Consider the following 21,225-nt stretch of genomic DNA (forward strand, 5'->3'; position numbering starts at 1 on the left):
TTTTTTTTTGCGCCTCCTCAAGGAACAAAAAAAAAAAAAAGGAAAGTACCGTAGTTTGGACGCCCCTAAATAGCTGGAGCTCGGAGCGGACCCCCCCCACCAGCTACACCACTGCTATATATTTTAGCTTTTGACATGCCACGGAATTCTAGGAAGAACTTTGGTGTGTCGTAGGGGAGAAAAGGTTGCGGAGCACTGCTCTAGATGAGTGTAGCAACAGTAATCACCAAATACTAAACACAGAAATGACCGGGTCAGTATGGTAGGTACAAAGCATCAATTATTGAAGAAATTAAAACTAGGGGAGAAGACCTGAAATACACAGTTAAAGGTAGTGATGTGCACAGACCTTCTGACAGGCAGTGTCTGAAATGGGGAGAAGATTTGTTACGTTTTATTTGAGAACACAAATTAATACACGATCATCATCAGTGTTTATTAACTTCTCAGGGAAATCTATTCTAATATTTATAACCCTTGCAAAAATATTCTTTCTAGATTGCTGGTTATGTTACAAATCTTAAGATGAAAGACCAAATAAATGAATTTCCATGTAGTTCTATAAAATCCCATTTGCAATTTCTTTCCATCCCAACAGAAAGAGTTTAGAACTATACTAAAATCATTTCAATCAAAGTCTTTTGTTCCTCCATAAAATGCCTTTTGAGAGTCTGATATTTAGGAAGCCATATGAACTGATCAACTTGTACCACCGATCAAGTTCAGACTCCCTGTAAACTGCAGGTTTTGATCTCAACCAGTTTCACAACTGACCAGTCATTTTACCTGTAACTGATGTCATTGCCTAATTAGCTGATCTTTTATCTTACGAAAATACAGAAACAAAGCAGCAGTTTGAGATTTACAGGTATTAATAAACTCTGAAATCTGTATTTTTGCCCTAATGCGTAACTACCTATTGTCAAGTTTTCTGCTCTCTTAATTGCATCCCGCTGTTGACAATTAACAACAAACAGAGCAGGCACAAGGGAAAACGCTTAATACTGGAAGACTGCAGCTTTTTCAGTGTTATTCCTGCTAGCATGCGCTTTAGTAAATAACAGCTTAAATAACCAGAACACCTGGAACAATGGAATGATGATGCTGGTAAATAAATGAAGATCATCCCAGATACGGAAAAGATTGCTACAGTCCAATAAAAACGTAGGAAACAGAGTTTTGTAATTTCCATGTTGACACCAAAACATGGAAACTAAGAAATAGCAGTTTGCCTAATTGCAGTACTACAGTCCAATTAAAATCAGGAGATGAAAAACTGCAGTTACAGGGGTCCCCTGGGACTGAACTTGGAAACCAGTGCCATATATCACCAGTCTTGTTTGTGCATTAGACTTTCTGCAAGGAAAAGTAACATTATCAGCATACACGATGGATTCAATAGTGTATACAATGTTAAAGGGTTACAGGTTTATACACACTGTATGTATATTTCTCAGTAATAAAACAAAAACAGGGCTGCTCTTTGATTAAACAATTTAATCATGATTAATCATGCAATTTTTTTTTTTTTTTTATCAAACGTAACTGCATATTAATTGCAATTTGTTTTCCCTTCAAGCATATTCAAATTTTTCTATAAAAACAGAAATAACTTAGAGATTAATTTATAATGCAAAAACAGTTCTAATAATCACTTGCCTAAGAATACTAATTAATTCCAGTCAGTTTATTGAATAGCTTTGTGTAACAGAAACAATATTTGAGAAAACCAGCAGATTTGGTATTAAATGCTGTTGCAAGACAACATACCAAAAAGCAATAACAATTACACAATTAAATATTAATAAACAGTAACATTAAAATCATGGTTTAGTTTTTGTGCACAATCAGCAGTGTGCGTGATACACACAAGTCAGCTCCGCAGCTGTTACCAAGAGGGGAGAAGTCATTAATTAGAATGAAAATGTGCAGAAATTAGGCTTTAAAATAGCAAACGATGTGCCTGACAGGGCTATTTATTTAGAGGTTTTAAATTGCACACCGAATGCATTATTTATGAATTATAAATAAGTCTAACCAACCTATTTAATCTTCAGTCAGAAAGATGAAAATATTAGCGTGATTAATTTGCACTGATTACTGCCTAGTTTTATTGGTTACAGTATAATATAGGCTACATTGGGATTAATAAAGTATCTATCTATCTATCTATCTATCTATCTACAGTAGGTAGCATAAAATTAAACAACAACAACATACTGTGCCATGCCTGCTTTGGTGGAAGTCTGAGTGAGGTAGAAGGAATCGAGCAAATCCACTCTGTGTCATCTGTTCTTTAGCTGCTTAGACATGGCTAGCACCTGCACCGTGCTGTTTCAGGTCAGATATCATTCAGTGGGCAACCAACAAAGCTCGATGTCAAGCACATTTGAGGCCAGGGACAGGGCTGATCCACTTACCCAATCGGACCTACACCTCGCCAGCCTCTTTTACAAGCGAACTTGGATTAGCAGACATCAACATTGTAACATTTACACTGCAGGAGGCAGGAAACAGCCCTAGATACGGCACCAGGCCATCACGTCTTCCTGCCATCCTCATGGACATTCCCACATGTATGCTCTCACAGGGGCCAGTTTGGAATTGCCAGTTAATCTAACACACATATCTTTGGGGGTGTGGAAGGAAAACCGATGCAAACATTCTGTCCAATATCAAAATGGACTCCAGCCTCCACACAACACTGAATTAGTTTAAACAAGATTGAGAATGTTATGATATTAAACAGGAGGAGACACTGGTGATCAAATATTTACTGTGTTCAGCAGTACTGGATTTAATGTATTTATTTATTTTTTTTAAGTTTCAACAGATTGTATATGTACTGAAATATCAAAAACTTTGTGAATTTGAAAAAAACAAATATTAAGTTGCTAATTTTCTCTGATTTTTTCCAGTTTTCTGTCCAATGCCATCTGATGAAAGTACTGTACTGCTACCTGTGATGTTGACCGTCTGTCAATGAGACCTACTGCACTGAATCATCTAGGACAAAGCGTGAAACAAAAGGAACGTCTTAGGCACATTTAATGTTCGATAAAATGGCAAGTGGGTACTGGGAGGGCTTACAGCCTGGGAACCCCTGCAGATTTTTTTTTTTTTTTTTAAACTCTCTCCAACATCTCGTCAGCTGGAATCATTTTTTTTCTGTCTCCCTGGCCATTTAACCATAGTATCATACTTAGCACTACAACCATAAGAGGCTTAAAAACAAATCCAAAATTATGTACTCGACAATATCTGTTACTTGTATGTCTGTATTTAAGCATACAGTGTATTGATTTTCCTTTTTTTTGGTAAATCATTTATAATTACTGATAATTTTTGTTCGTTTTTCTTCAACCTTTTGTATAACACGTTCAGTTTGATGTCTTGTACGAAAATGTTACAGAGAAACACATTTTCTTCTCGTTGTCCACAAGACAGCATACAGATCTAATAGGGTCAGTTGCAGTGTACTCGAGATAGTACCATATCATATTAGCAGAAGATCAACACCAGACTACGTGCTACAGTGCTAAGAGGATAGGATCCTCAGGTCCAAGCGCTGTTGCAGTTAGCAGTTTAACAAAATCAGTACCAAGTTGAACTAATTTTCAGGTAGTCTTATTGTGTTTCAGTTTCTCCTCAGTTTGTTCATCTAGCCATCTCACTGGCAGCACACCAAATAACATCTCAACCTCTCTCAATTTGGAACTTATAGTTACACATTCTGTTCAATTAAAAGGGAGGCAGAGTACAAGGAAAGTATGTCCTCATGTAAACGCAATAAAAATAATCGCATTTGTTAAGCTACATTAGATGGAGACGAGTGTTGCCGTCATTGTAAATATTATTCACCTGGAGCATCTGAAAAGGCCATGAAATCTATGGAAAGTACGTAGAAAGGAATAACAACTAAAGGCAAACTGAACTAGAACAGTACCTGAAGCATACCCATGTCTTTGTAACTCATGGGAGGATCTACCATCAGGGTGACCCGAGTACACACCCTGGCATATGCAAGAAAAAAGTAATGCAGGTGCTGGGATGAGTTCATCCTCTCCTACCGTATAAACACATCAGTATGTCATCAAAAACCAAAAGGTGCTATTTTATCTTCCTTAAGGTAAACAAGTAAGTGCTACTGATTCATTTTCCTGATACTACAAGGAAAGCCTAAAGCAATCGTAAGATGACATTTAATTTATACTTTGTGTGTTACTGCATTTAACATTAATAATAATAATAATAATAATACATTTTATTTATACAAGGCGCCTTTCAGGGAACTCAAGGACACTGAACAACAATAAATAAATAAATAATTAAATAAAAGACACAATTATAAAAAACTTAAAACATCAGAAAATCTAGAAATTAAAACCAAACAAAACCATTATAATCAGGAGGAAAAAGAAAAAGCCATTTTAAACAGATGCGTTTTAAGTTTACATTTGAAGGATGAATATGATTTGATATTTTGGAGATCCGCAGGTAATGAATTCCAGAGCTTGGGAGCAGAACAGCTGAATGCTGTGCTCCCCATGGTGGTTAGACGGGCGGGAGGGACGGTCAGATGGGTGGAGGAAGAGGATCTAAGGTTACGGGATGGAATGGCAACATGAAGAAGGTCAGACAGATATGGAGGGGCGAGGTTATGGATGGCCTTAAATGTTAATAGTAGAATCTTAAAATCAATACGAAACTTAATCGGGAGCCAATGAAGCTGCTGCAAGACCGGAGTAATATGGTGAACAGATGGGATTCGAGTGATGATACGTGCTGCAGAATTCTGGACTAACTGAAGCTTATGAAGAGATTTATTCAGGAGACCAAAGAGGAGTGAATTGCAGTAGTCCAGCCGAGAAGTGACAAGACTATGAACAAGAATGGCAGTGGTGTGAACTGTAGCTGCAACCGGATTTTAGGATGTTGATATCTCCCATGCCGAAATAATCCAGCCCCTTAATAATAATAATAATAATAATAATACATTTTATTTATATAGCGCCTTTCCCATGCTCAAGGCACTTACAGAATATAATAAAGAACGGCAGAATATACAGTATATAGCATTGTACAAACCAGATAAATAAACAAAGAAGATTAAGACAGTAAATTCTGAAAAAAAAAAAAACAGACAACATAATTGATGGTCTAGCACACACACACAGGTTACATTAGCATCTTGACAGAGATGTAAACTGAGAGAAAGGTAATAAAGTCAAATAGAGCTAAAAGCCTTCCTGAACAGATGAGTTTTGAGTTGTTTTTTAAAGGAATTCATGGAGTCAGCTGACCTGATTAATTTCGGTAGGTCATTCCAGAGTCTGGGCGCTATACAGCTGAAGGCCCTGTCACCCATGGAGTGTAGATTAGTGAGGGGCACAACAAGATTACCAGAATCAGAGGACCTTAGTGGGCGGGCAGGCACATAGTGATGGAGGAGGTCACTGATGTAGTTTGGTGCGAGGTTATTTAAAGCTTTGTAGGTTATTAGTAGGATTTTATATTCGATTCTGTAGGACACAGGGAGCCAGTGAAGACGGAGCAGGATGGGTGTGATGTGCTCGCTGCTGCTGGTCCGTGTAAGGACTCTTGCAGCTGAGTTTTGAATAAGCTGGAGCTGTGATATAAGATTAGAAGGGGCACCTGCCAGTAGGGAATTACAATAATCGATGCGGGATGTGATAAAAGCATGGACAAGTTTCTCAGCATTAGAGAAGGAGAGGAAGGAGCGAACACGGGATATGTTACGGAGGTGAAAGTAAGAAAGTTTCTTAATGTGATTTATGTGGGCGGAATAAGTGAGGGAGGAGTCAAAAATGACACCAAGATTTTTTACAGTAGAGGCAGGTCTGATGAGATCACTGCCAAGATGGACAGGGAAGGAGCTCATTTTATTAAGTTGCATTTTAGTCCCAATTTGCAGGAGTTCAGTTTTATTGCAATTTAATTTTAAAGAGTTCTGCTCCATCCAGGTTTTAATTTCACTAAGGCAGGTTGTGAGCTGAGAAAGCTCTGATGAAGTTCCACTTTTAACATTGAAGTAGAGCTGAGTATCATCTGCATAAAAATGATAACCCAATCCATAACTACGGATAATATGGCCAAGGGGAAGCATATAAATACAGAAAAGCAGAGGACCAAGGACAGAGCCCTGAGGGACTCCTTGTGTGACTGGCACGGAGTTGGATCTGCTGTTGCCAAGACTAACAAACTCTTGCCTATCAGTCAGATAGGACTTGAACCACTGGAGGGCAGTGCCAGAGATACCCAGCATGTTCTCCATTCTGGACAGTAGGATGTCATGTCTGACTGTGTCAAATGCTGCACTGAGGTCTAACAGAATTAATATGCTGGTTAATGTCAGACAGGAAGGTCAGGATCAGTTCAGATGTCACCCATTGACACCAAATGGCATGTAGATTATGCCTGAGGTCCTGCGGTGGGTTGGCACCCTGCCCAGGATTGGTTCCTGCCTTGTGCCCTGTGTTGGCTGGGATTGGCTCCAGCAGACCCCCGTGACCCTGTGTTCGGATTCAGCGGGTTGGAAAATGGATGGATGGATGGATTATGCCTGAGAAATTTCACTAATTGCTAAAAGTAGCTGTTGCAGTCGTGAAATTACAGGGCAATTATAACATGTCACCCTCTCACTTTTTACTTTTTCAGCAGTACTTTGTGTTCTTCCACTAAACATATGTATGTGGCTACTCACACATTATATCACCACCCCTCCATCTCATCTAAAAGTGACCACAGGCTTAAATCTCCGGCAAGCAAAGGAGACTGGCGAAAATTGAAGTGAAGAGAGATCATTTATAAGAATTATAAAAACACACTGGAACAAAGTTTCAGTTTCTGCAGATGATTATGCCAACCCTGTCATCTTCAAGGAACAAAACTATCGGTTTGCCAACTGATAATCAAAAAAATCCGCATGGAATGTTCCATGCAATACTTCCATGTAGATTTCCTGTGGTATCACTAAACAGAGGATTTTTACAATACAACCAACTGTACTGTGCAATAATATACAAACAAGTATATTAACTTTTATAATAATATGTACACAAATATATGCAAAATAAAATGAACAGGAAATTTAATAAAGTGAATGAACTAAATATTTAATTTGAAACTAAACACATTGGCTCAAATGAAGTAAACAAGCTGCATAGACGGACAGATTAGTACAGAAATGCCTTAAACACTCGCTCTACGTCCACCTTTACAGATCTCGGTGTGTGTGTTTGTGTCCTTTTCTTTCTCTTACCATGCAACATGTGCTTTAGCAGGGATGAACTGCCAGCTATCTTCCCTTATAAATGTATTTGACTGTGTATGTGAATGCATGTACAGTATATTTAAATGAATTATATGCCTCTCAGAAACTGCTCATGCAAAAACTTTGCAAATCAATACAGTAGGCCTGTACCCATGGAGCACACGGCTAAAACCTCGCCTAAAATAAACAAACCCCATGCAGTTATAGTTGGACATTGGCCAAACTGTTTTTGAAGGTTATTAGGATAAGTACTAGTACAGAAATAATTGGCCTGGAGCCTGTAACAAAATAAAAAATTATAAAGCTTGTTAGAGAAAGGTAGGTTATTTTTTTGTTTTGGAAGTTAACATTTTTCATAGGTCTCGGTGTTCAAAGCTTGTTTTTATATCTTTCCTAGAGTTTTAGTCATCCAGGAGCACTACACAATAAAATTTAAAAAAGAATCATGTATAATTTCACCGTTGATTTTCCACTAACGGACACAGACTTCATTTCGGTGTAGTGTCTATACAACATTTCTCAACATTTTAAACAAATATTGCAGAATCAGAATCTAAACTTAACTTGATTAACAGATTTTTGACCACATCAAAACTCCATCTACATGAAAGCAAAAAGAAGATTTGACTATTTTCTGCCATTTTTTTTTCTAAATGTGTTTCACTACTATAGACACAACATAAAAAGGGCAGGCAGTAGTGTAGCGGTTAAAGCTTTGGAGGTTGTGGGTTCAAATCCCGCTACTGACACTGGGTGACCATGAGCAACTCACTTGATCTGCCTGTGCTCCATTTGGAAAACCAAATATAATATAACCAATTGTATCATAAATGTTGTAAGTCACCTTATATAAAAGGTGCCAGCCAAAAGGGTGAATGCAAATAAGGAAATGGAAAAATAATCACCCAGAAACCTGATTCGTCTTCTTATAGTTTATGCATGTGGTGAAAACATCTTCGTAAGAATCGAACTTTATAAAGGCATTCTGCTATTCAAAATTACATTACATACACTGTTCACTGTATTCAAATATACACTGCCTTACCTGGAACACAGGCACAACATCTGTATGGGAGTTTAACAAGATGGACTTCAACTTAGGGCGAGTTCCTTCCCAGGTAATAATGGCCACAACACGTCTGGGGCACACCTTAGCAGAACAAGCAAGTAGGGTTTCAAATTTTAAATGATAGCAAATACTAATTCAACACATAACAGAAAAGAGGACTGTGTAACATTTCACCAATCTACTAACAGTCAAAGGAAAATACATTACAATGTACTTCTTATACCAGTCTGAAGATCTAGCATTCGTTATACAGTAAATCAAGTGAACTGTAAGAGCGAAGTGTAAAGTCAGAGACATTTTTGAGAAGTGTTCTCTAGTACACATTCATTAGCCGAGAGCTTCCTCAGTGACAGTACTGTGGAGGCAACTTTTGCCCGATTATTTTTACATACTTCAACTTTCTTGAATGGCAATCCTAGCTCTGTTGCAATCCTCTCCAAGAATTTCAGTGCGGTATCTGGAAAGAGAAAAAGGCACAGAGATGACAACGAGGCAAAAGCAAGTCTTTAAATCACACAACCTAAGTGCCCTACTCTCCGTGCAGATTTAGAATGGCCAGGATTTCATTTTTCAGACAATTTAACCCAAGACAGCTTATAAATCACCATACATTATTATACTACTTCTTCACTATATTATTATCTTTAAAAAAACAAAACAACCCACAAACAACTGAAGCCCTGGCAGATTTAGATAACTGCTCAGCCTAACAATGTGAGACAGGGGCAAGGTTCAAATCACTCTGGATTTATGCCGCAAAATTAAACTAGGCAAAGTGATGTAAATATCAACATTTAGCTTGTATTTGAAGCATCCCAAACACAATAAAAAACGCGTTCAAAGAAGAATGACAAGTATAGTTTAACACAGCGGGTGGAAATTCAAGTCAAAACAGCGTATGTTTTGGAAGCTAAGGAAATTTTCAGGTGGAAAAGATGCAAGATTCTATTTAAACAAGCAGAATTCCAATGTTAACAATACCGTCCACACTTAAATTAAACTGAGTAAATATTAGTCTGAAAAGCAGCACGGCAAAAAATGTTTGATTGTACAACTAAAAAAAGATCAGTAATGTAGGAAAATAAGAGATTCCTGTTTCTGCCCAACCAGGGATACCAAATAAATGTAGGAAATTGCGTATGGATGCAAGACAAAAATTGATTGATTGACATTAATCAATCACTTAATCATCAGTCTTGCCTTTGCCAATGCCTTTAATTAACTTTCGTAATTTGGTAAGGCTCCCACTTTATCTTCCTTACCTTTCTCTGTAGGAGGGGTTTCCGACCATTAGACATGTTAAGATAACTGAAGCACACTTATTTTTAAAACCACATAATACACAAATATGATAACTGCATACATATTGACAAAGAATACAGCTTACAAACACACAACACAGAAGAGGCTGGCTGTTTATTAGCTATTTAGAGCTCTAAAATATTCAAACACAAATCAACAGCTTTATGATACCAAGTCTTTAAGCATAATGTGCAATAGCGTGTGGAGCTGTTCATTGTTGCTCCGGGTTCAAGTGGTGAACTCTGCTTGCGTTGGAGTGCACTCTGTGTTTGCTACACGGTCCTTTGTCAGTCGTGTGATGCGGACTTCCTTAGCACTAGAATCCCTGAAGGCCCACCTTAAAATTTCTCTGCACCTCTCCATCAGCGTCTTTTCTTTTGTAAGTGTGTGTCGATCAGCACAAGCAGACTGCTGTCCTATTCCCCCCTACCGACGGAGCTCAACTCGGGCAAAAAAGTTCTCCCAGCTCAAGTCTTGTTTATCTGCACGTGAGGTGCCTGGAGTTGTATAGAGTACATAATATCGTTATTTTGGAACACATGCATTTCATGCGTGTTCCGTGTCTACAACGATCTATGTAAGTGTAGGATGACGGGAAATGAGAGAAATGCAAGAAATGTTGAACACATACTGTACCTAAAGCAATTTTTTTTTTGCTTTAGTACTAACAACAAAATTTTGACAGTATTCCCTAATAATTTTTAGCATAGCCCCATTGCTGGCCGTCTACATTGTATTAGTGTGCTAGTTAAATATATTTAGCATTTATATATCTTTATGCTTTAGTTTTCTACTCATTTAACTCTTTTTTGAACAACGTTGTTCACACATCTTTCACTTTTAAAATTTTTAAATATACCATTTATTTATTCAATTAAAAAATGTATGAAAAAGTATTTTTAAGTTATAAAATTCAACTGGAAGTGTCATATGGGTGAATAAAAATATTCACATTAGATTAGGATTGTGCACACAAACGACACTGGTGATTTGATTAGACCTGTAAGTAAGAATTTCACTGCACTCCATTCATGTGCTGTTAATCCTAAACTGAACTATTTGATGCTGTTTTAATGCTGGTCTACTAGAGAATATTTTCATTTTATAGGTTTTAAATTCATAAATTTGGTTTCTCAACAGGTTTTACAGAGACACCACTAAACACATCAGAAGGAACATTGTTTGTAATAAGTTTAATATAATGCAGCAGCAAGCACTTACTGTAAAACGTTAGACTAAATATATTACACATCAAAATCAACATTTAGAATTGACCGATGATTGATTTAAATGAGGAGTTCACCTCAAAAGTTAAAATCTGTTGATGTAAAGTTGAACGTTTTTTTTAAAGAAGATTAATAACAGGTGTCTCTTTGTTCTTGAGTCCTTCAGCCTGCGACCCAATTACGTCAACTGGAATTGAGATTGGATTAAAGAAATCAAGTGGGAAGTTTCAGTTAACACTGGCATAGGAGACGCTCACTGCAATGCCATGCAAACCAAGGCTGCATTGTCTTTCTTTCTTGAAAAAGGACCATTTATTTCTATAAAACTGGTGGGCTTTTAGGTTTTGTAAACCTGATTCCTTAAGACAAATGCCAATTTTATTAATAATAATTAATAACTAAAAGGTATTTTTAAACAAACACAATTTGTCCACAGAGGTAAATGGCAAAAATAATTCAACAGGGAAAGGGGACATTCATTTATTATGTGACTGGAAAAATAAAGACTACAGATGCATTATTTATAAACAGGGGGTCCTCGGGTTACAACGTCTCGACATGCGACGTTTCGAGTTTACAACGCTCACTCCCATAAAAACTTAAAAAATTGAGATGTGAGTGTTTCGGCTTACGCCGTTAGCGTCGTACTTACAGACTATGTGGGCGAACTAGTTTGGTCGCACGGCGTTTGAGTGAGGGAGTTGGCAAACTAGTTTGGTTTCGCACGGCACACGTGTTCTGTTTGCGTTGCTTGTTTGCCGACTTTTTGACCCTTATCATGGCTCATAAACGAAAGTCAGAGTCTTCAGATGGTAGTGCTTCGAAGAAGAGGAAAGCCATCACAATGGAAGTGAAATTAGACATTGTAAAGAGATGAGAAGGAATAACAGTAAGGAATTTTTTTTTTTTTACACTCATTTTTTTTGTCATTTTTTATGTTACTATAGTACAGTAAATTTATGTTCTTTTCCTTTTTCTGTGGCTTAGTTGTGTTTTTATGTTCTAGATTATCATATTTCAAATGTGTTAGGATAGGTAAGTGACTTAGGCTAGGGTGTGTTTCGACTTACACCAAAATTCGGGTTACATCACTGTTGTACGAACGGAACCGTGTCATAACTCGAGGACTCCCTGTATATATAATTTTAATATTTTCATCGTTTCTTATGTGGAAACTTTCTTCATTGTGTAATGAAAGTCAGAAAAACAACATGCTTAATCCAAACCTGAAGACAGAACCTGTAATGATCTCTGTGGAATAACAAAATATTTCCATAATATTCTCATTATGGTCAATTAAAGTGGAATTGAAATGAAAATACAGTCCTGTCAGTTGTGAATAGGTATGCGCAATTCAGATCTCACTGTGTCATAAACTGGAATGGTTAGTTTTGGGGTTTTTTTCCCCCTTCATTAAACACATGCGGATTGTGTCCCATCGGCTCGGTAATAACTTCATCACACACACCATGAACCGTCCAAACTGTTTTACACACAAGTGAACAATTACAGCAATAAGCATGCGCGCAAAGATCAGGTTAGTGACATACCCACCTGCTGAATGCCTGGTTTGTTCCTTTTCTTGGTATAATTATAACACAGAATTCAAATATCATTACGATGTTGTACAATAAACAAGCTTATCTACTGCACAGTTGAAACATTTTTACAGAAATCTCTTCACAATCAGGTTGTTACACTAAACCAATTACTTACTCTAGCGGGGCATTGATACTGAAAAAAGTACAGATCTCAGATTTGTAGAAACACAGTCAGAAGGCAGCAGGCACCACAGAAAGTGGGTAAAGTAGATTAATGGCTTAAAAGCTAAACTGGTTGCATGTTCATAGCTCACCTGCTTATGCTCATAGACAGAAGAATAATACAAAACACATAACATGTCACAGCCACCCAGGAGAAATTCAAAAAACAATTAAACAACTATTATCCTGGAAAAATAATGTTGTAGCCGCACAGTCTGCAGCCTTGCGACTGAGTATATCACCCAATCTGGTGTACTTCAATTGAAAGCACACAGTCTTGCCTTCATTTAATTTAAACAATTGGTCACAGAATAACATAGCATTATGTTAAAATCAAAAACACAGCATTAAAATCAAAAAGTATTCTGAACAAACTGTATTTAAAAAATGCTTGCACTCATTAAAATTAAGCAAATCTGTGGTCCAGCCAACTTTATGAGCTCTCCTGTTTCTCAAGCTTTCCCATCCAATGCATCATTGCCATGAGAGTGCGAATTACTATCTCATCTGTGTTATAGAATGTTAAGCTGAATACATGCAGTTTAGTAGTCAATAACTGTTCACAGCGAATCCCAGAAAAAGAGAGAGGAAAAACTGCTCTCATACAACAAGAATAAGCAAAACCAGAGCATACGCAACATCAACCACTGACAGATGAAGTGAATAGCAGTCAACATCTTGTTACAATGGCACCTGTCAAGGGGTGCGGTATACAAGGCAGCAAGAGACCAGATAGCTCTTGAATGGAATGTGTTGGAAACAGGAAAAATGTCAAAGTCTCTCACATATTTACTCTTGCCCAAGGGCCAAATTGTGATGGCTAGACAACTGGGTCAGAACATCTCCAAAATGGCAGGTCTGGATGGATGTTCCCAGGATGCACTATATAGTATCTTCTGAAAGTGGTCCAAGGAAGGACTACCAGTGAACCGGGGACAGGGTCATTGATGTATGCAGGGAGAGAAGGCTAGTTTACCTTGTCCAATCCCAAAACATTTTCAAGGAATGGTTTGAGGAACAAGACAAAGAGTTCAAGGTGTTGACTTGGTATCCAAGTTCCCCAGTTCTCAATCCAACCATGGGATGTGCTGGGGAAAGAAGTCTAATCCATGGAGGCTCCGCTTTGCAACTTACAGGGCTTAAATGATCTACTGCTAATATCTTAGTGTCAGATACCACAGAAAACCTTCAGAGGACCAACATAATATTAAGTAAGTGTTTTTTATTGTTGTGGCTGATGGGTGTATGTATAAAATAGACATGGCTTAGACTTTGTCTTTAGGGCTTTTTATAAAGAAGAAAGGCTAAATTGCCCTTGAGCAGCTTTATATCTGAAACAAACATTAATAAATAAATAAATAAATAAAATAACACAGACCATAGTCCGGCTCCGGATGCACAGTCTTGATCCTCAGGTACTCACGAAACAGGCTTACAGAAGTGTGCTCACTTGGGTCTAAAGGATTCTCACATCTGCCACTCCCGCCGAGTCCATCTTTATCTGGAAGCATACTGACCCAGAAATCTTTGTCAAACCTAAAACAGAATGAACATCTCAGCGTCTCCCCAAAGCTATAACATATATCAGCAAATCAATACAAAAAAGTACTGATTACAGCTTACAAAATATCTTGTATTTCACAATTAAAAAAAAATTGATTTCCAGCCCTAAATCCTTTAAAATTACTAGTGTTATTCTGGAAGAGGCAGGGCTACTCGTGTGTTATAACCCCGCCATTCAACGGCAATCTTATACTTAACGACGTTAGGAACTTTGCGACAGAAGTAATGTTTCAAAAGTAACTAATCTAAATTTACATATTCATGTTTTTATTTTGTAAAAAAAAGAAAAAAAGTAAAAAAAAAAAATATATATATATATATATATATATATAATGAAGTTTTTCTCTTCCCTGTGGTGGGGGTTATAATACACGAGTACCGAGGCAGGTACAGTCAGGCAAACCTCCATGAATTCTCTGTTGGATAAACAGATAGGCAAGAGAAACTTATAACTATCACTAGAAAGGAACCTTCAACATATCTCATTCCCAATTTTTTTCCTTCACAATATGAAACAGAATTAATATTTACAATACAACTTCTTGTATTTCATGTTGTCAATCTGACTCAGATTTTTATAACTTCTTCTTCTTTCAGCTGCTCCCGTTAGGGGTTGCCACAACGGACCATCTTCTTCCATTTCTTTCTGTCCTCTACATCTTCCTCTCTCACACCCATCACCTGCATGTCCTCTCTCACCACATCCATACACCTCCTCTTAGGCCTTCCTCTTCTCCTCTTGCCTGGTAGCTCTATCCTTAGAACCCTTCTCTCATTATACTCAGCATCTCTTCTCTGCACATGTCCAAACCAACGCAATCTCGCCTCTCTGACTGTCTCTTTGTCTTTGTTTTAAGCTACATAGTAGTGTGGTAGACAGTAAGACGTTGGGGACTTTCAAAACTCGACTTGATGTTTCCCAACCGTCCAACTTGAGCTGACCCTCCAATGGCCTCATTTCCATCCTCGTCACACCCAGTGCAAATCGTAGCATCTTTAACTCTGCTACCTCCAGCTCTGTCTCCTGCTTTCTGGTCAGTGCCACCGTCTCCAACCCATATAACATAGCTGGTCTCACTACCGTCCCGCAGACCTTCCCTTTCACTCTTGTTGATATCCGTCTGTCAAGACTCAAATATATTTAATCTTCAATTTGAGTTGTTTATGCACAAAGAATATTTCCAAGTATTAGGCGATTTTTTAAATTCTTTTTAACATTAAATAATACACAGAAAGTTTAATACTGCTGCCCTGTGTTTTTCAGTTAAAATCAAGGGTATCCCAGTTGCATTTGTTATTAAGGTTACATACCAGATGGTAGAGAAGGTAATGGTCGAGTCTGTAAAAGACACGCGTCTTTATGTGAAAGCTTACAAGTGCACACTTGACATCTGCGACTTTAACAGCACATTGTTGTCTCTGTCCAGACCACCAGACCTGCTGCATCAGCCCGTCACGGTAGCTTAGCTACAGCAGCCCATTCATTGGCTGGCCAGGTTTCATTTCTCGGTTACCCAAAAATCAACTTATTACTCACTCATTTGCTTTTCTGACTGATACTAACATGGAAAGCATAGGTTTGTTGGCACACATATTCAATTTTCCTCCTGTAAAATCCCCCATGTGCACTAAATAGTGTGGCGACTTTTGTTTCTTGGCAGTCATTCACCGCCTTAATCCAGTCTCACATGCAAAGGGACAAATGTAGCTCCACAGCCTAGAGAACAGAAGTTACTGTGCAATTATCAGGAAAAGCTGACTGGTTCGCAAGAAAAACAAAGAGCTAATGGAGTGCAGGGTGGAAGGAAAGAAAGCCTGTATTTTTGTACTGTATGATAAATTAAGAACTGTGTCTATTATACTATAACAGTTAAATGCTTGTCAGACATCATGTGGTGTCCCTGTTTTGTCAAATATTCAAATACTAACATTTCCTAACCCTACCCCTGTTTTGTCAAATATTCAAATACTAACATTTCCTAACTCTACCCATTTTGTCAAATATTCAAAAACTAACATTTCCTAACCCTAACACCTAACCCTGTTTTGTCAAATATTCAAATACTAACATTTCCTAACCCTAACCCTGTTTTGTCAAATATTCAAATACTAACATTTCCTAACCCTACCCATTTTGTCAAATACAGTAATCCCTCGCTACTTCGCGGTTCACTTTTCGCAGATTCACGACTTCGCGGATTTTATATGTAAGCATATCTAAATACATAACGCGGATTTTTCCTGCAGACAATGCGTCTTTTTACTTCTGGTATTTGCTTCCTCAGTTGGTTTGCCCAGTTGATTTCATACAAGAGATGCTATTGGCGGATGGCTGAGAAGCTACCCAATCAGAGCACGCAGTTAAGTTCCTGTGTGCTGCTGATTGGCTCAGCGATGGAGTGCTGCATTAACCAGGAAGTCTCATCTCACTCATTCAACATTAACGTGCTCTTGCTACTGCATTCAGGGGATTATCACCTTCAATCGTCATCATTTTTACTAGGCAGCATATTCATCACGTCATATATAGCTACGTGTACTTCGCTATACAGTAAGTGTAAACTTATCTACCGATTTTATATTGCTTAGCAGTTGTCCCTGTTATTAATAGAGTAAAGGGTGGGTTGAAACAATACAGGGAGGGTTTAAAAACGTCCAAATACATGTTAAATAATAAAATAAATATGGTGTCCCTACTTCGCGGAAATTCAGTTATCGCGGTCGGCCTTGGAACCTATCTCCTGCGATAAGTGAGGGATTACTGTATTCAAAAACTAACATTTCCTAACCCTAACGCCTAACCCTGTTTTGTCAAATATTCAAATACTAACATTTCCTAACCCTGTTTTGTCAAATATTCAAATACTAACATTTCCTAATCCTACCCCTGTTTTGTCAAATATTCAAATACTAACATTTCCTCACACAAAGGGTCTTAAGAATATGAATGTACTTAGTCAAAAAGTAAAAAGAAAAAGAACCAAGACGAGACACTGGTACAACTTCTTTATTAGCTAGCCAAAGAAGACTGATGAAGGAACTCGGACTATCAAACTTATTGTGCTTTTGTTAGTTTTACAGTCTTTTCTGCGTATTTTGTTCCATTGCAGCATTTTATCACTCCTCTACTTGATATTAAACCAAGTAGGGGCCCATATCTAAATCACTATGAATCAATTCCATTTCAACATACATTGTATTGTGGTTGGGGACAGCAAAGTGGGGCACTGCTGCCTTAAAAACTCAAGGGTCTTCGATTTGAATCTTGCACCCTATCATTGTCTGCATGGAATCTAACCCACCGTGTGTTACCGAGATAGGCTCTGGTCCCCTGAATTGGATTTGTATGCATGTACACTCTGATTGCACACGTCAAAATAAATGAATTTGCTGCATGTTTTGTAACCTAATACACTCCGGCTTACTCACAAGATTTAAGAGATGATTGCTCCATTTGGTTAATTTCTGTAATTGCAAACATTCTAACAGTTGTGGTGTCATGCTTTGAAATGAAATACTTGGCTCAAAATCAAAAGACAAAAAATGAATAAAAACATCACACACATATTGGACGGGTTATTTTTGGGGTTTCCCTCCTGCTTTACTTTTAACTCTACAGTTTTCATTCATTCACTTTATGAAGCCAACTGCTTAGGATTAGGCAACATCAGGATAGGAACAAACCCTGACCGTTATGGTGGTCCATCGCAAAGCACCAAACACACTCTCTGTCATCCACAAAAGACCAATATGAAACGTGTCAGTCCACCTGATAGTGTGTGCTTGGACTGTCGTATTGTTCTCACATTTTAACTTTGTTTTTATTAAAAATCTGTGTGTGTGTGTGTCCTGTGGTGAGCTGGCACCCTGCCCGGGGTTTGTTTCTTGCCTTGCGCCCTGTGTTGGCTCCAGCAGACCCCTGTGACCCTGTGTTAGGATATAGCGGATTGGATAATGGATGGATGGATGGACGGAACCATGTGTGCAGTCTGTGGATAAATTCAAAAAAATGATATTTGAAGGAACAACAAAGGATACCTAGTGCAGACATACAATTATTATTCTTTAGAAAATTTGCATCCATATGTCAATTAATATTCCACATCCAAAGATGCACCCTGACCACTTCCATTCTAAACCCAACCATAACAGGTCTTGACATTGATGACACTACTAAGGACTTATTTTATATTGCCCGTTTTCCAGTTGCTTCCCCAAAGAAGTGCAATAAATTACTATTATTACAAAAAAAAGGAGTGAAACACGAAGTTAAAGTAACGGTCCTCAGCCTAATGATGTGCCACCATAAAATGACTACTTTACGTGAAACTGCGTCTCCGTTTCAAAAGGACTCAACTGCTTCTTCAGTTTGCATCCAAATGCTGCGTAAGAAGAGGGCGGACAGGCTTTTAAATGAAGTATCCAGCTTCAGAGGGCATTCTTACCTAAATGCATGTCTACAGGATAAAGGAAAATAGCAGAGAAGGAACACTTTTAAGTTAAAGGTGAATTAATCCATCGATTGAAACGGCACAAATTGTCCACTGCTGTGCATTTAATTGCAGAAATGATAAGGTACAATATGGCTTGGCTTAAGGGCTTTCTAACCCAACAGTCCAACATGGACCCTCATTCTAGTTGTGTTTCTTTTTCAGCAATCCCCTTGGCTAATTTTAAACTTGAGGAAGAGACAGAATTTCACCTTTCTTACTCCCAGCTTACAGAACGCTTTACAGACTGTTAATTGTTTCAAGTCTTAATTTTACTGTTTGGCCTGTTCTTGATTTAAATGTGTTTATTTTGTGTACCAGTTTAAAATCTCATTTTTGTTATTCTCTATTGTCTGCGTGGGTTTCCTCCCACAGTCCAAAGACATGCAGGTTAGGTGCACTGGCGATCCTAAATTGTGTTTGGTGTGTGTGTGTGCCCAGCGGTGGGCTGACGCCCTGCCCGGGGTTTGTTCCTGCCTTGCACCCTGTGCTGGCTGGGATTGGCTCCAGCAGACCCCTGTGTTCGGATTCAGCGGGTTGGAAAATGGATGGATGGAGATATTTAAATATTTGTTTAACTTAAGGATGCTAAAAGCAACAAGTTCTCTACTTAGAAAAAATAATTCAAACAATTTTACTGTCATTATAAATAATGTATTAAAAAAATCTCCACATCTGCTCTAGTGCACTGCTCCACATTGGTCTGCATTTTAATTTATTGTGATAAAGAAAAACACACACACACACTCCATAAAACACTCAGCGGCCATGTCTTTATTTTATGAGTTTGTCCTGTACTGGCAGCAGAATTGAGACGGGTAGAAGCAACCATGCCAGTCTGCTACTGGGTAGACCCACACATGCACTCTGCCGTCTCAGAAGTAAGAAATGGAAGAGCAAATTAACAACCTAAACATGTCAGCCAGTAGTCCTCACAATCCAGGTGTGAAGAGAAGTGAATGTCTCCGTCACCTTGTTATTGATGCGGAGTTTGTCTCAATTTGGTGATAATGTTGCCAGTCGAGATGGCACCAACTCAAGACCCGACTGGTGACACAGTGCTTATTATTCTTTAACAGCTCAGAAACACCATTCTGACCCTGTAGCTCGTATCGCACATTAGGATACAGTTATGGAAAGGCAAAGCGATTCTTAAACAACTATACATTCTACTGCAATTTCACACACTCGGGTCAACCATTTTACTACACGTAGGGTGTAAGACCAAAGCAGAATTCAAAGAGCGAGTGTCAGTGGTGTTCGCTTGTGCATACCTGCACCATAGCCTACGACCTGTGAATTTGGTCGCATTGCAGTCGGTAGGTAGATATCAATAGTATCTCACAGTTCCAAAGTAATGGGGTTCAAATCTCGGCACAGCCATTTCGTCTTCTCTAAGCACGTCGGTGCGTTTCCTCTGGATGCCTACACTGCCCCTCGTTTATGTGTGTGTGTGATGCACGGCGCCCCGTCCCGGAATTGCTCCTACCTGACACTCGATGATTGCCAGTCAGCTTCTCCGCACACCTACACTGAATAGGCAGGTTTGAGAAATGGACGGGTGGTTGTTTGTTTCACCCTCATGCCAAAGACGCGATACCTTTATTCGCGAAATCTCTAAATCTGTTGGTAAACGAACAAAAGGCGCCTTGGAGTATTTCAGATCACGTTCTCTGTGTCACCATCGGGTCATGCTTCGTTCCCTCGCACCTGGAAGCCTGGATCCCATTGCAGTTGCGTTTCCTTCTCTAAAAGTGTATTATGTATTTCAAAGTGATCCGTCAAATGACGCGACTCGACCTCACTCGGGTGTCTTCAACTTTACTGAGAAATGTGTTTACTGTCGATGTGGAACCTCTAACGAGTGCGCGTCCCTGAGCGTACTGTCGTTTATGTTTTAGTGTTTTCCCCGTTAAATACACCGAAAAAGTCCGCCACTGGGTCGTCGCCTTGCGGCTGCGCGTGCGCAGAATTTACTAGTTTTTTTTTTACTCTACAACTCAGTCCGCATGCTTTGTGCTCGTTAAACATCAAAAAAACGACAGGAGATATCATGATTACCTGACGAAGAAGACGGCGAGTACTTGACGCGATTGAAGCTAATACGGAAATAGCAAACCACGCCTGCTCCGCTCCTGCAATCCTTACACAGAGTGAAGTTCAGACGAGTGCGTTCCCTGCCGGACTGTATGATCGGTAATTGGCAAACCCGCAAGGCATGAGCAGTCGATAGAAAAGCAAGCGATCGCTAGACAGCCGCAGGTCGCGGGGTTTCTTTTATGCGCCCGCGGCTTAATTTCCACTCCCTCTTTATTTTTCAAAGATAACACATTTTGACTTTTAGTAAACTATTTATGATGTTAAGGATTATTTATTAACTAAAATACGTGTTGTGAAAGAAAGGCCATTTTCGCAATGCTCGACTTTACACTTTCTTTATCACCTTGAGAGCAGGTGCCCAGTTCAAGTGCGATCGTCGTCACTGACGATGTATCCGACCTTACTTGCCCGTGTCCTT

The 21,225-nt window shown here is 38.7% G+C and overlaps 1 protein-coding gene across 1 annotated transcript in view; it reads right to left on the reverse strand.

The window, feature by feature from the left end:
• LOC114668975 (aminoacylase-1-like) overlaps positions 1-20,964 on the reverse strand; it is a 47,733-nt gene extending 26,769 nt beyond the window's left edge. The window contains exons 1-4 of the mRNA XM_028825031.2: positions 20,769-20,964; positions 14,033-14,190; positions 8,756-8,820; positions 8,340-8,444 (exon numbers count right to left, since the gene is read on the reverse strand). Of these exons, the coding sequence (XP_028680864.1) occupies positions 8,340-8,444; positions 8,756-8,820; positions 14,033-14,165 (303 nt within the window). The 5' untranslated portion in view covers positions 14,166-14,190; positions 20,769-20,964. The remainder of the gene's footprint in view (positions 1-8,339; positions 8,445-8,755; positions 8,821-14,032; positions 14,191-20,768) is intronic.
• Between the last annotated feature and the right edge of the window lie 261 nt (positions 20,965-21,225).

This window comes from Erpetoichthys calabaricus, chromosome 18 (assembly GCF_900747795.2).
Source record: "Erpetoichthys calabaricus chromosome 18, fErpCal1.3, whole genome shotgun sequence".
Lineage (NCBI taxonomy): Eukaryota > Metazoa > Chordata > Cladistia > Polypteriformes > Polypteridae > Erpetoichthys > Erpetoichthys calabaricus.